General features: G+C 36.4%; 1 protein-coding gene across 1 annotated transcript in view; it reads right to left on the reverse strand.

Annotated features, from left to right (window-relative positions):
• Window positions 1–16,988, reverse strand: part of LOC149548440 (uncharacterized) — a 330,750-nt gene that overhangs the window by 246,168 nt on the left and 67,594 nt on the right. The window contains exon 5 of the mRNA XM_089792508.1: window positions 3,589–3,675. Within this exon, the coding sequence (XP_089648634.1) occupies window positions 3,589–3,675 (87 nt within the window). The remainder of the gene's footprint in view (window positions 1–3,588; window positions 3,676–16,988) is intronic.

The following is a 16,988-nucleotide window of genomic DNA, read 5'->3' on the forward strand; positions in this document are numbered from 1 at the left end:
TCCACTCGGGATTCTCTGTTGTTCGTCATTTCGGAAGTGAAAGATCTTCCCTATTTGGCTATTCTCGTTTCGGTGGGAATCAACTCTTACCCTATTCCATCTTTGTATTACTTGCTCGGATCTCGCAAGTCCACGCACCATCTTTGTTTGCAAATATATACATGCATACATATATATCTAGAATTGGATTGCAAACACTTGTACTCGCACTAATTGGCGTATATGGCAAATATATTGTTCACATTGTTCTGGCACCTCAAATTGTAGCTCAACCCACACATATCGTATGGCTATCTGCGAATTCCATGTACTGTACGGCCTAACTGCAATTCCACGTGCTGTACAGCCAATTCCACATGCCATATGGTCTAGCAGCATCTGCTTCCTCCATACAACTACCAGGGAGTCTCCATACACTGCCCTTCCCCTCAATTGGCACACAAACTATATTCGTCGTACGGACATCTCCCCAATCCATCATACGAACACCATTTCCCTACCTATGTGGCTTGAATCAAACTATGCGCCTTGAATTTTGTCCTTCACATTGCCTTACAGGAGTTGAGGGAAGTCAATCTTTAGATTTGCAAAGGAGAAACATTACAGTGGTATCAAAGCCAAAGATCTTGCCAGCCTGTGGATAATCAATGAAAGTTTATAGCCAGAAAAGAAGGAGATCCTACTCAATTGATAGAATGGCAAATCATGAACCCATTCCTGTGGAAGTAATGGCACTATTGAGGGATATTTCGAGGAATCAGGCACAGATCAATGACACTCAACGACTTATGGAAGAAACTCTCCGAAAACTCGCAGAAAATAAGATATCTGGGGAACAAAATGGTCACAGTACAGACTCAATTTCAGGAAAGGTGAATCCTAATCCGTCACCCTCTCAACCTTCCATGTTGACTTTCGCTCCATGGAAAAAGGTACCACATGGAGGAAGGCAACCAAAATTTGAGGAAATTCAAGAACAGTTGAAAGAAGACTGGAAGAATGAAAACTTGGAAGCAAATATATCCTACAAACATTACACAAAATTAAGAATGTGATATTCTAGAGGCGGAAACCGAGGATATTTTAACGACGACCTTAGAAGAAAGTTGAGTAAGTAAATTTGTCGCCATTTAATGGATCCAGAGTTGTATCTACCCAAGCATGGTTAATGAAGGCCGATAATAATGCAAAATCGAACTAATTTCTTCCAAATCATCCAATTTGGCCAAATATCATTTCTAATAATTTCGGTCAACCCACTCAACTTTGGTCGAAATTGGCCAAAGTGGGGCAAATTCTCTTCACCATGTGGTCAAACTAGGTCAAAATGATTTCCAAACCTCTCTAAATTGATTCTCAGACACTTCTAACCCTATCTAATCAACATATGATCAAATCTACCTCATTTATGCATCTTCTCGACCTCATTTCAATTTCAATCTCAAGGGGGAAAGAATATTCTATTATCAAGTTCTCGAAACTGCAAAGCAGATCAAGGCTTTATTTATCGCTAGGGCATCAAACCACATCAAGTTAAGATTCTTCGATCTTCTGCATGAGTGATTTCATCACTTTACATCAAATTGCTCGAGGCAAGCATTCAAGACAAGAGCATTATCAGTCTCATTGCACCACATCAGTCTGATAATGTCTAAACAATCTAAATCAGTCCTACAGTTCAGTATAATCACTTCACATTAGGTTGTACATTCAGGCTTCTCTTCATCAATTCTAGTTCAATCAAGTTCAAAACAGGTGTAGCCGTTCTTCGTTCGATCAAAGTTTGGAATCACCTCCCTATCAAGCTCGCTAATCTTTGTTTGATCAAAATCTGAGTTAGTATCTTTCAAAACAAACTTACTGCTCTTTGCTTGATCAAGTTCAGAGTCAATTCCTCTAAAGACAGTTCATCGCTTCAAAAAAATTGTTCAACATCAACACACTCTTTGACACAATGACTCAAATGGGCAAATGTAATCACCTAATTTTGGTCTAGTAAACTATGTGCCCATGTTCATGTTCGACAAAAACAAAATTCAATTAAAGCTAGACCTGATTATGCATAAAAATCAACCTTGCATAGTTAAATCATCAAATCAGATACATCCTTAAGTATGACCATTTAATTCTCTGTCTCGTTTAATTAAGAACCTTTCCCTTTTAATTAAATAAATAAAAGTCCCCTAATAATGTGCACACATAAAGTGAATTTCTAAATTTAAAAAAGAAGAAAATTAACTCAACTCAAAGTGCACACTATTTTGGAAACTTTTTGAAATGAAAGCACACAGCTGAAGAACAGAAACATCTCCACTGTTGCTCATCTTTGCATCTCAATCATTCATCTGATTTTCTCAAATCTATAAATTGAGGTCTCTGTCTTAGTTCAAAAGATCTTAATCTTTTGCTTAATGTTATGCTGCTGCTTCTGGTTTTGAATTTTTAGCATTTAGTTTACATTAATCTATCTAGCTCTTTGCACTTGCATGTTAGATTAGATCTCCTAGATTAATCTAAATGACTGAAATCAATCAACTTCTCATAGTCTAATTCTCTCATTCTAGATTAAAATCTGCATTCTGGCATCCATGGAGTTCTTCAGGGACTTGCATTTTTGTGGCATTATCCCTCTTTGAATCTTTTGTTTCATACTGCACCTGGCAATGGTCTCATTGCTTAATCTGAGAGGACAAATCAATAGCATAGAACACAATATGCTATGAATAGGAAGTTGTAAGTCGGTTTAAAGATTTAACATAGTTTAACCTTAGAAAGTAATGTCTTACAGAAGCATCAGTGGTTTAATCTCGTTCCCCCACTTTTTACTGATACACTATCAAACAAATTACAAGTTGCACTTTGATCAATCCTCTTATCATAAATATGAATATGTAAGCAAAAGTGGCAAACCAGAATAAATAGAAATTGGAAGATCTAGAATATCTGAAAAAACAGTTTAATCCAGGATTTTTAAAATACAACAAATTATGTAAGATGCATAATCAATGCTAATTAAACTAATAAGATTATTTTATCTCGATGGAGTAGGACAAAAAATAGCATTTTTACAGAGTTATTTCTTTCAATAAATACATATATGTGAAAAGAAAATTGAAAACAGCTATGGTTTTTGTACAAAAGAAAAGTAAAACAGGCATCTTTGGCAAGATTCACTAAGGAAGCAGACAAGATATAGAGAAATAAATCAAAGCTCTATCCTCTGCTATTTCAAAGAAAATTCAATTATTTGTGTTCTAACTATAATGATAACCTATAGGTTATAATGGAGTAAGCTAAACTAAAACAAAACAAAAAACATCCCTCCACAACTCTCATGAAGAGTGGTAACCTATAGGTTATAATGCAGTAAGCTAAACTAAAACAAAACAAAAAACATCCCTCCACAACTCTCATGAAGAGTGGATGAATGAAGTGTAACGTAAACTTAATGAAACTGGGATGATATTAAATAGGAATAGAAATGTCTGAAAAATATGAATAAGCTTTAATCAACTAGGCTAATATAAATTAACCAAAACTGTGACTCATAAGCATAACAACTTTGTAAACATGTACAAATAAACATACCTAAAATCATGACCCCACTCAGAGATGCAATGGGCCTCATCAATAGCCAATTGTGAAACCCCCTTCTCCATAATTCTTGACCAGAATCTAGAGGGCAAAAGAAGGCACATAAATTTGTAAAATTCATAATATATAAAAACAAAATTTAATAATAGAATCCAATAAAAAATATATATTATACAACAATTTTTGAATTAATCCATTAACATTCAAATGCCTAAACAATGAGAGCATTATGGGTGCGGCATGTTGCCAAACCATCAGAAAGATAACATTGAGAAATTAATTTAATTATTTTCTTCCACGCAGCATTGAAGAGGAAAGTCACAGCAACTACACATCATCCAATATGCAGTGCCACATCACTTTCCTGATTTTGTGATTCTGTTATTGCACAATTCCTCTTGTATTTGGCTACATTTAATATATCTATGACCTTACTCCCATTGAGAAAATGCTAGATGGCCGTTACTTAGTTTTGTGGATGTGCATTTTGATCTTAATATTTGTGCTAGTGATCATTTATTAATGAGTTGACAATTGGATGTATTGAACTGGCATAGTTAACATTGGTTATTGTCATAGTTGCTGGAAAGTCCTCTGTCCCTCCTCGGCCACACATACCCCCATTTCTGATTTCGATTCGTATAAACTACAGGCAAGATACATGTCAAATATCATACCTGTGTGCCCAAAAAACCTTGAATGTCCAACGGTGTCAAATATTGTGTCATGTGACTTATAAAAATATGATATAAACCATTCCCAAAATTAATAATAAAAAAACTTCATTTATGCAAAAAAAATTAATTTGTTTTGGTATAAACAAAACCTACACCAAATGAGAGACCAAAGAAGAAAAAACAATCTATTTTAGCGACCCAATTTTTTGATTTATCTTCCAAGACAACTCTACTATTTTTGCATATTGTAAAGTGTTAAATCAACTTATAAATATTTGTGTACCATTTATGTGTCTGTATATCTTTTAAGTAATGAGATTCTCCTCCAATAAATTAGAAAAAAATGTGCTGAAGATATGGGTATGTGTTTTTCATTAAAGTAACATCCAACCATATCCATATTAATTGTCTTAAAAAATGGTTGTATCTATATCCAATACGTATCCATATTTGTATATGTATCTGTGTCTATGCAGCTTTGGTTAATGTTATGATTATTGATGCAATGTATTGCAGTACCAGCTAGAATGATTTCTCTGCACAACAAATACGAGTGCTACTTGGGTAGAGTACCTTAATTATGAGTAGATGGATTACATACATTAGCTTTACCCTTGCACTAATTATATGTGATCAAACTTGACTATAGTAGCATAATCACATCTTGTATTGGTATCATCTACTGGGATGGAGGAATTTCATGGTGGAGTTGTCATTTATGTGGGCTCCAATGTAAGTTTTGTAAAGTTTTTGTCTCTACATGATTTTGTATATACATGCATGTATATTTTAGAAATGTCAATTTTAGGTATGGATATACATGCATGTATGCCTTGGACTTGCTAATGTATATTTAGTATTAGTGGATAGTGATTTCTCAATAAAAATATTTTGTAAGCACATAGTTAATCACCAAGACAGCTATAGAAAGAAAAGCCGACAAGAAGAATGAGTTGTTTGGACCCCTTTTCCAAAGGGGCTTGTGAAGGTAGACTTTGATAGGGCATCTAAAGGAAATCCTAAGGAGCTCTACGTAATATCCTTAATGTATTTTATACAATTTAATTAAAGATTTTAACTGAGTGGTCCCAAATTTAAATAATATCTTACAAGTGCAAGGTTGTTTGCACCTAAAGAATAATATCTTAATTAAATATTTTAACTAACTAGTCCTAAATTTAAATAATATCCTAAGGAATTAAATGTTGTTTACGTTTTGGAGGTGCAAGATCCTCCCGATTCTAGCATTCACAGGTTTAATAGGAGTCACTCCTCACTCTATTTTACCACTTGGTCCTCAAATAAAATCTAAGAAATATTTTCGTAATCTAAAAATACAAATTTTTTTTTTCTTGGTCATTCAGTCCATCATTGGAACATTCTATAATATTTAGTAAAGGATCTCAAGATAAATAACCACTCTCTATTAACTAAGCCATTTCATCTTCCATGTCGTATGGGTGTAGTGTTGCATGCGGAGGATTGAGTGTCGTATTGGAGTGGGAGTGTGCAACTGCCACAACATACAAGAATAGGTGAAACTGCATAGTTCAAATTCTTGCCACAATAGTCACAGTATCTCAATTTCTCACGATATTCTAGCCGCAACGAGAAAAGTCATCCTTTTCTCACCAAATTTGGGCGCAAAGAAAAACAACTTCTCGCAGCAATAAATTGACAACTTCTCGGTGAGATCTTGGCAACTTCTCGCGATAGGTGCTTACGTTCTCGCAAGCAGCACATGAATTGCCAGTTTAAAAACTATGACGCCCATAAATGACTTCATTTTTTCCTTTTTGCAACATTGAGTTTGTTCGGTGGGGGAGAAATAGGTATTTACTAGTAATTTGAAGCAATTGTCAGTGGATTCGGAGAGGATTCAAAGCTCTTTTCAAGCAAATCCAGATTCACAAATAAATTTCTTAATTTTTGGTTCTTTTGAGTTAAAATTTGTTTTTCCTTTCCATACTCGCATATCTTGCATCTAACTTAGTTAAGACTCTACAAATATTATTTCTAACATTCTCTAACACGCTTTAGAGTGTAATGACAAAGATCTAACACCATGTTTTTGCAATTTTTCCAAAAAAAAAAAACCATTTTTTTCTCAATAATTTCATAACCTAATACATTTTTTGTTTTATTCTTTGAATTTGCAGCTTGTGTTTAAACTTATTTGAATTTTTAATCCACTATAGTTTGTTCCTAAATATGTTTATTAAATTTGTATAATTGTGGCTTATTTTGTATGTGTAGGTTGAATTTACATTAAATGACAAATATGGCTTCCTCTACAACTGGGTCAAATGCAGCATCTCCCAATGGCCCCGTAGCATGCCCATCTAGATTCATATGCACGTGCCCTAAAGGGGCTAGAGACTTTGCATGGAAATATGGCTTTGAAGGAACGGAGTATAATAGTGTCATATGCATAAAATGTGAAAAACAAGTTCGTGGAGGCATATCTCGTTTGAAGTACCACCTTGCTGGTATAGACAAACATGACAAAAGGATTTGTGATGTGACTACAGAGGAAATAAAAAGGGAGATGATTGCTTTGCTCAGTGCCCAAAAAGAGAATCAGTTCAAAAGGGAAAGGGCAATATCGACCATGAGGGCATCCATTTACGAATCACAAGGTATGTTTCCTTTTTAAGAAGCATTTATTATTTTCTAATCACAACTAATGATTGTGCTAAAACAATTATCATGATTCATAATGAAATAATGTGGGTTGTAACCAAGAATCTCAATCCCTCTTGATGAAGAAGAAAATGAACTTGAGGGGATAGTGGGCTCTTTTCGTGGCCCACGGATCCACGCACAAAACACACCTACCTGTGGTAAGTCCTCGGGCTCAGCTTACACGTCCATTGGTCCTAGCAGACCACAAAACTCTTCTATTAATGATTATTCTGTGCATAGAAACACACTTGGAGCACAACCATCACTGGAGGGTACTGGATGGAACAGTGATGTGCATGAGCAACTTGACATTCAATGTGCTGATTTTTGGTTTTTCAGCAACCTCTCCTTCAATGTTGCAGCAAGTCCATATTTTTTGAATTTTGTGACTGGTTATACGGTAGCAAGAAAAGGCTACAAGCCACCTACTCTTGCAACCTTGAGTGGGAGGTCAATTTACTTGTTTCAAACTATAGTACTTTTACAACTTTACAATTTCGTTGAAAGATTTTTCTTTAAATTAAAATTGTGTACTAAATCTCATTTTTTATTTTGTGCTTGTAGACTGCTGAAAGATGTTGTTTCTAGGGGTAAAGATATGGTTGAAGACCAAAAGTTACAATGGAAACAGTATGGCTGCACCATACTTTCAGATGGATGGATAAATGAAAGAAATCGTATCATCATCAACTTTTTGGTTTCTTGCAAGGATCAAGTAGTCTTTCTTAAATCCTTGGATGCCTTGGACAAGATAAAGACGGCTAAGGTTTTGGCTCCAATGCTAGAGAATGTTGTGAAGGAGGTTGGAGCTAAAGATGTGGTGCAAATCATAACCGACAATGCAGCGACATATGTGGCAAAAGGTAAGATCTTACAAGAAAAACATAACACACTCTTTTGGTCACCTTGTGCAATGCATGTTATTGACCTTCTTTTGTTTTGTTTTGCATTCGTCACCACAAAATGTAGGTAACAGTACGAAACTTTTTCAACTTAGTTTCGTTTTTTCTCTGAGTTAGTTCATTATTTAATTGGATAACATTGCTCAATTAATCGACCCCAATTGATATAATGATTCGTTTTATTGAAGGTTCTCGTCAAGTCTTTTTAGATTTTTTGTTTGTTGAGCCTATGCTTGATTTTTGAAGCCTTCAATGTTTTTTTTCTCATTTTTAAGTGTGTTTGTTAGTTTTTGGTCTTTTGGTTTTGCTCAAATCATTGTCTTCAGTTTTCCCTTTGATTCGATCTATCTTAGGGTTTAATCAAAAAAAGATATGATCATTTTAGTGCCCAAAAAGTGGACTCTCCATGTGCAACATGCTATAAAAAATCATGTTATATTTTAATGCTGACATTCACTTTTTGAAAAATATAACGTAAAATCAATTTATGTTATGTTTTAAAGTTACTTTATCATTGAAATTTATCACTTAAAGTAACTATAGTGCACTTTAAATTATATTTTTGAGTTGAGTTGCTTTTTAATTTTTCAATTAAGTGATTTTATTAACTATATAGTTTGATTTAATTTTTATTTACGTTATATTTTAATTTAAAACATCTAAGTATTACTTTTTGAATGATATTTGTACATATTTATTAAACTGTATAGCGTAAATATTATTTTTCACCCAATTAAGTGATATTTCCTCAAGAATCAATTAGACATGTGTTTAATTCATCACTCAAGTTGTGCATTACATGTCTTTCAACCCAATTACATGTAAATATGCATATGCATCTAGAGACCACACTTGCACTAGGAAGGCATTGTACATGTTTTTAAAATGTGTAATGGTCATCCTAGAATGAGTTTTGCATGTTTTTAAAATATGCAATGATCTCCAGAGAGTGCATTTTGCACTAGAAAGGTTATAATAAGCAAGCTTTTAAAATATGTAATCACTCTCTAAGAGTGCATTTTGCAACGTGAGGACAAATAGCATATTTTTAAAACATGTCATTGCACTTGGAGAGTGTGTTTTGCATGGGTAATGCATATTCATGTTTTCAAAATATGCAATGAGGCTTGGAAAATGAGTTTTGACTTAATACATGTTTTTTAAAATATGTAATGGCATTCTTAGAGTGTGTTTTGCATGAAAAGATCAAATACATGTATTTCAAAACATGTAATTTCTCCTAGAGAGTGTTTCACATGTATTTTATGTATTTGAAAAAAGTGAACCCGAATTTGAAGATTCAAGGGCAAAACACTTGATGTTTTCCTCCTCCAAGAACACGTTTTTCACAAAAAATGCTTAGATTTGCCTTGTAATAGCTTGAAAACTCCAAGATCAAGGTCATTTTTTCATATTAATGCATTCCCATGCATTAGGCATTGAAATCCATGCAAGAAACAATGCAGATTTTGAGGTTTTTGTAATGTTCCTAAACGGTTCCGAAGATGCTCCCATGCTGTGAGGTCACAGCCCGTGCTACGCAACTACTGCCCATGTTGCGCGACCACTACCCGTGCTACACGACCACTTTCCCGAACAGTTCCAAAAATGCTCCCATACTGCACGGTCACAGCCTGTGTTGCACGACTATTGCCTGTGTTGTGCGACCACTATCTGTGTTGCGCCACTACTGCCCATGCTGCGCGACCACTACCTATGCTACGCGACTACTGCCCATGCTACGCGGCCACTTGTTCCCGAACGGTTCCAGAGATGCTCTCGTGCTGCACAATCACTGCCCGTGCTACGCGACTACTGCCCGTGTTGTGCGGCCACTACAGTGACTGTAGCAAGGTTGTACGATGATGCAAAAGACGTATCTCAGTATGAAATGATGGGTATGTCGAGGTATATGTACGGTGAAAGTTGTGAGGAAGGATAGTATGGAGAAAGGGGGATAGGAACTAGAATCCAACACAGAATGTAATCGTGGTTCATACATAGTACACCATAGAAAAATCCACAATAATAGACTTAGATGCGAATAATAATTACCAAAGATACTCCAACTTGCCAGATCCAATCCAAGTAATACATGCAACAATGGAATAGGGTGAGGGTTGAATCCCATCGAAACCGCACGAGCCAAGTAAGGAAGATCTTTCACTTTCGAAATGGCGAACAATTCCGAACTCCAACAGGAATCTGCAATATAGAGAAAATATAATCCAAAGCATACCTACAGACTACCTACAAGCCGTGCTTAAATACCCGTCGAGAAACTTTCTGAGGGTGTACAAAGATAGCCGACAGTGACACAAACTACGGAAACAAAATAAAAAATAAGTCCGGGATATACTAAATCAATCGGAACCCCTAAATACAAACATTAATAACTTGGGCCCAAATTAATTAAAATTGGGAACATTACAAATCCTCGCCGCCCAAAAATTGCTTGTCCTCAAGCAATTCACAACTCCAAGATCCCAAATCGTGCGCGGACGTAGATAGCCATATCTGCTAGAAACTCCATGCTTTTTCAGAATCACATGAGCATGATTGAATTCAACTGAGGTTAGAAGACCACCATCAAGATTCCAATGCACCACTCTGATATAAATGTTGTCGTATCTTGAGTCACCAGGATCCCAAGGATGCCAATCATAACATATATCAATGTCATCATGTTCATCAATTTCTTCGGGTATGGTCATACACATAGACGCAGGTGTTGGTACAAACCCAACAATTCTAGCTGTAGATAAAACTTTGGCGGCACACAGAACCCTGGTTGAAACCTTGACGATGGATAGAGCCTCGACAATGAGCAATGTCTCAATGATTGTAGCTGTACTGGAGGACACACAATGACGACATGGATGACCACGACGACGATGATGGGCACAAGCTCGATGATGGACACAGACTCGATGTCGATAACGGACACAACGACGGTGACTGACACGACGATGGTGACAAACGCAAAGACGACGACGAATAGAATGACAGTAATGATGGTGATGGATACAACAACGACGATGAATACAAACTCGACAATGGTGATGAGCACAACAACAAAGACAGACACGACAATGGCAGACATAACGGTGACTGACATAAACTCGACGACAATGACAGACACAACAATGTTGACAGACATGATGACGATGGACATGGCAATGGACTTTGCAACAGACATGGTGACGATGGTAGACACGGCGACGGCCACGGTGACGGTGACGAAAACAAACACAACTATGGTGACGGCTACACCCACAATGATGAACATACAACCTTGGTGACAGACATGATGATGGACATAGCTTCAGTGAAGGACACACAGTTTCAGCAACAACCTTGGTGACCAACATAACTTGATTTGTACATGTCTTCACAAGATCCATGCGAGCAACTTCTTTAGTTTTTTGGTGATTTCCCCCAATTGGTGTAGAAGAAAATTTTAGCAATTCCTCTTGGAGTAGCCTTGTAATAATGTCTTCCTTCTGGTGTAAGGCATCGTCCTTATTGCTACCAACTATTTTCTCCCACTTGTGCAAATGAGATATTAGTTTTTCTTCACAATGCTCGAAAATATGACTGACCAATTTACATGCGGCTATAGAAGGGACACATTCAAGATTACAAATAGCTCATAACATAGATGTGATGGGTTGGGATATTTCATCCATCTCCTAAATGCAAGAAATCATAAGGCTCTCCATAGCAACTAAAACCTTAGTGTCATGATCTTCCTTGATGGTGGCTAAGAAGTGATGAAAAATGTCGTCGACCAGATTTTGCAATTCGAGATCTAAGAAGAGGTTACCCATTTTTACATTTGCACAATTCTCCAAGATTGTAGATTTTTTGCAAAAGTGGTTGGCACTAATGTCATCTAAACTCTGAAAGTTGTCAACAATCAAATGCAGGATCTCTATCATGGTGTTATCATCATATGGTGTTCTAGGAGCCGATATTCTCAAGATCTCACTAAGACATGCTGCAACTGCCAACCTTTTCCCCTTGTCATGGTGTCTTAAAAGCCTGGGTTGACTTAAGACATCTTTAATCGGTGAGAGGATTCTCTGTATAAATCGTGAAGGTAATTGGTTAACCTTACACAAACATAGTTCCAACAAATCTAATGGAAGATCAACACCTTTGCTGAGCTCTTTGCCAATCCCTTGTAGTGTCTTCAACCACCACTCTCCATCATTGCTTGGCGCCATAGCGCTATCCCAATCCCAAAATCTCTCAATCATCCGAACAGGCTAGCAAGATCACTAGCTCTAATACCACTGTAATGTTCCCAAACAGTTGCAGAGATGCTCCCGTGCTGTGAGGTCACAACCCGTGCTGCGCGACTACTACCCATGCTGCGCGGCCACTACCCTTGTTGTGCGACCACTTTCTCGAATGGTTCTGAAGATGCTCTTGTGCTGCATGGTCACAGCCCATGCTGCGCGACTACTGCCCATGCTACGCGACCACTATCTGTGTTGCGCGACTACTACCCGTGCTGCATGACCACTACCTGTGTTTCGCGACTACTGCCCGTGCTGCGAGGCCACTTGTTCCCGAAAGGTTCCGAAGATGCTCCCGTGCTACGCAGTCACAGCCCGTGCTGCGTAGCCACTGCCCGTGTTGTGCGGCCACTACCCGTGCTGCGTGGCCACGACGATGACTATAACAGAGCCGTACGGTGATGCAAAAGAAATATCTCAGTACGAAATGATGGGTATGTCGAGGTGTATGTACGGTGAAAGATGTGAGGAAGGACAGTAAGGAAAAAGGGGGACAGGAACTAGAATCCAACACAAAATGTAATCGTGGTTCATACACAGTACACCATAGAAAAATCAACAATAATAGAGACTTAGATATGAATAATAATTACCAAAGATACTCCAACTTGCTAGATCCGATCTAAGTAATACATGCAACAACGGAATAGGGTGAGGGTTGAATCCCACCGAAACCGCACAACCCAAATAGGGAAGATCTTTCACTTCCAAAATGGCAAACAATTCCGAACTCCAACAGGAATCCGCAGTACAGAGAAAATATAATCCAAAGCATACCTACAAACTACCTACAAGTCGTGCTTAAATACACGTCGAGAAACTTTCCAAGGGTGTACAAAGATAGCTGACGGCAACACAAATTACAGATACAAAATAAAAAATAGGTCCGAGATATACTAAATCAATCGGAACCCGTAAATACAAACATTAATAACTTGGGCCCAAATTAATTAAAATTGGGAACATTACAGTTTTGAAGCCACATTTTGGAGAAAAATGCCGAATTTGGGGCTTTTTTATCACTTTTTCATCCAATACAAGTCGTTTTGGTCTTGTGATCCTTGCGTTTGCTATTGAAGAACACGTTTTTGCCTTTGAATGTCAAAAGCGCTTCATTTCATGCCCTCTATGGATCATGTTTTTGCCTTAAACACCTAGAATATTGGGATTTTCATCCACGTTTTTGCATTTTTCATCCACATTTTTGCTTTTGGATCCATGTTTTATCATTTGGGGAAGTCATTTTTGCATTCACAAGTCAAAAACGACAAATATATATGCATTTGTGAGCCACATTTTTGCAAAGACGACCTAGAGTTTTGCATGAAAAGGGCACATTTTTGTTAAAAACACTCAAACAATGGCATTTCCAGCCCCATACATTTGGATCAATAGGGGTCTTTTGAGTTTTAATGCATGCTATTGCCTTTGGAGATCTCGCTTTTGCATTCCCATGCTAAAAATGTTTATTGCATCTTGAGACCACATTTTTGATAAAAACCGGTGTTTCTTGGAGTTTTTGACAAAAGCGTCTCATGCATTGGTGATCTTTGACCACGTTTTTGGCATTCTCATGCCAAATACAACCATTCAACGCTCATTACTTGCAATTGTGGAAGAAGTCAAATAAGTTGTTTGCAAATCCAAATTTGGAGGTGAATTGGTCTTCAAATATATAAATCTTGTTATTTTGGCTCTTTAATCTCCAAGTGGGTGGATAAACTCAACCTTCCTTATCAATCCATGCTTATCTTGCTATTTTGTTGCATATTTTAGCTTGATGTTGCACACTTGCTCATAGATATGCTATGAAAAGTGCATTTTGCCTTTAAATATGATGAAAACTCTCATTTTCACAATTTTGGATTTTCTCTAAACTCCAAATTTGAAATTGCACTTGAAAGCGACTTGCTTGTTGACATGTTTGAGTCTAAGACAAAAGGTATGTGTTTTCTTTGTGCTTGTTTTCATTGGTTGTTTGATTGCTTTTTTGTTTTTCACCTTGTTGAAGAAATTGCAAGTTCTTTCCCAAGAACTTAAAGAGTTTTTCCCTCCATTCCATCTCTTCACCCTTTTCATGCAAGTGCATCATTTCATTCCACCTCCATTATTACATGCCATAGCACATTGCATCTCACTTTCCACATACGATTACATGTAATCTCACCCTCCATCCACATTTACATACAATCTCATTCTTCATTCCCATTAACACGCATTTCCATTTCCCGAACCTAAATGCATGTTCGCTTTACATGTAATTCACTTTATGTGTAATGATATCTAAAGAACCCATTTTTGACTAAAGGTCACACTTTTTAAGTCAAAAGTTATCATTTGCACAGATTCCCATGCGTCTAGTCTTCATTCCTCAAGGCATCTTTATAAGAACTCATTCTTTTCCCATGTGCATTTACATGTCGTCCATCTTCCTAAGTCCCATTTTAGCCCTTTGCATGTACTTTCCATATCACATCCAATTCATTGCATATGTTCCATGAGTATCTAATCAACACTCTGAAAATATTGTTCCTCAGAGATCCATTTTGCCAATATTCTCATGGAGTCAGAATCCATATCTTCCCAATGATGGATTCAATGTCATTGAAACTTTCATGTTGTAGCAAGTCAAGATATGCCAGAATTTCTACAAAGAATGAGGATATCCAGTAAATAAGGCATGCTTCGAATCAAAGAAGCGGTAATTCATTTCGTCTTCATTTTTCCAATGGTTGTCTGAGAACCTGAGTTCGTGTGGGAATGCGCCAAGCACTTTGCTTCATAAAAAAAGTTAAAGGTGTTGGTGGAAAGTTGTTTCAAATTTACATCCGAACACCATCTAGAAGGTCTTCAAAGTGTCAAAGACTCCATATTGTGTGAATCTACAAAGGAGAATGTGTGACAACTCGAACGACAAAAAGCTTGATCACATCAAGATTTCAAATGACAATAGACAATCCATCAAACAAAGTTAGAGGCTATCAAAAGACACAACACCATGATTATCAAGGTTAATGCAGTGGCATGAAAATACAAGAACTCCTGATCCTATGATCATCCGGGCTTGCATCATCAAATACAAGGCCCTTCAGAATGATCCCTAGGATTGTTTCAATTCTCTTCCATCTTCTTCCTTCTTTAGTTTTCATGTTTGTAGATTGAAGAGGACACGTGTTTGTTTCAATTCTCTTTCATCTTCTTCCTTCTTCCTACAGCCTATTATATCTTGATGTTTGAGACTTTTGGACAAATGTTTGAGATATTTTGATTTGGATATTTATATTGATAAACCAACTTTTGATGTTTGGAACTTTCTATAATGTTGTTATACTGATTTATACTGCTGCTATTACCCATTATGTTAGTTAGTACTTCTTTTTTTTATCGGTAAACGGCCGAAGCCTTTAATTATATTAAAGAAATCATAAGTAGTTACAAGATTCTCCGTTCTGACGGGCACTAGTAGGAAAGAAAGGAAAAAGAAAACCTCCAGTCTAGCCCAAAACCAAAGTCCTTTATTATACAAAAATAAAAGAGGCATATACCCCAATAAAATTTGATGAAATAAATTTCATAGCTTTCTCCATACAAATATACTTTTAGTAATTTTAGTGTTGATAATTCACCTCCACTTTGAGGAATGTCGCCTAATGTTTGGAGTAAGAGTCCTGATAACATGAGAAACACCACCAACCACCAGACAATTTTAGTTGTTAATCTAGAGTTAGAATATTATCTTAGTTAGTACTATTGTAATGAGTGAGCCGTAATATATATTTTGGAAAATTCACACACATTATACATACATATATGTGTGTGTGTGTGTGTGTGTGTGTGTGTAGACTGTCATCCCCTGCCATTCCCTGTTTTGGGCTCTTTAGGAAATGTCTTGGAAATGCGTAAATTGTTGTCACCCCATCTCCATCCTTGAAACATAATGGAACATAGTGGAAAACAAGTATATATTGTTCATATTAGGTTAGCTTTTGTCTTATAGGGATCTTTCACTTGTAATTTGAACAGTGATTCTGCCACAAATCTATTCCGTTTTCTGACACACTAAAAGGTTTAAGTTGAAATGCCCACATTCAAGCACACAATAAATGACATAGAATATGATAATAGTTATTTAGAAGCAAGAGAGGTATTACTAAATTTTTACTAAATGCAAAATAAATGAGTTATAGATTGACAATTTTGAAACCTAAACTAAGGACTTGCTTTATAACGTTTACCAAGTTATTGCATGAAAAATTATAATAGACTAACTGACCCTTCTACACTAACAACAAATTTCCTGCATATAACACAATTAGAAAATTTTATCCACTAACACCACAACTCTCATCTTTTGCATGATAACAGATCCAAAACTAACCTTCTATGAATAGATTACTTGCCAATAAGCACATCACGCTAAAACTAGAGATAATTAAAACTAGGGCGGGCTAATAATAGCTCTGACTAAACATAACATTTTTTAAATATCTTTTTTGTTCTCCTAAAAAACACTAATGACTGAAAATAGTACAAAGTTATTTTTAGCTTTTTATGCATTCAAGGGAGCAAACCATCTGAAAAATTCTTCAGTCTGAAAGCCCTTCTCTCATGAATTGTAATATCTGTTGCCTATCAACATTCAAACTTTGCATAACTAAACTTCTTCAGCAATCTCCTTTTATCAAAACTGCATAATTGTCCTTGAAATCCCTCAAATGAAGAATGAACAAAGTAGTTTCTCATGATTTGTTCTAATGATTATTAAAATGTTGCTAGGGATCATTTCTGTACTTCCGTAGCGTAAACAGAAATTTCCAGTGCCTCTA

This window comes from Cupressus sempervirens, chromosome 7, assembly GCF_028749045.1.
Source record: "Cupressus sempervirens isolate cs-2001-9-10 chromosome 7, ASM2874904v1, whole genome shotgun sequence".
Classification (NCBI taxonomy): Eukaryota; Viridiplantae; Streptophyta; class Pinopsida; order Cupressales; family Cupressaceae; genus Cupressus; species Cupressus sempervirens.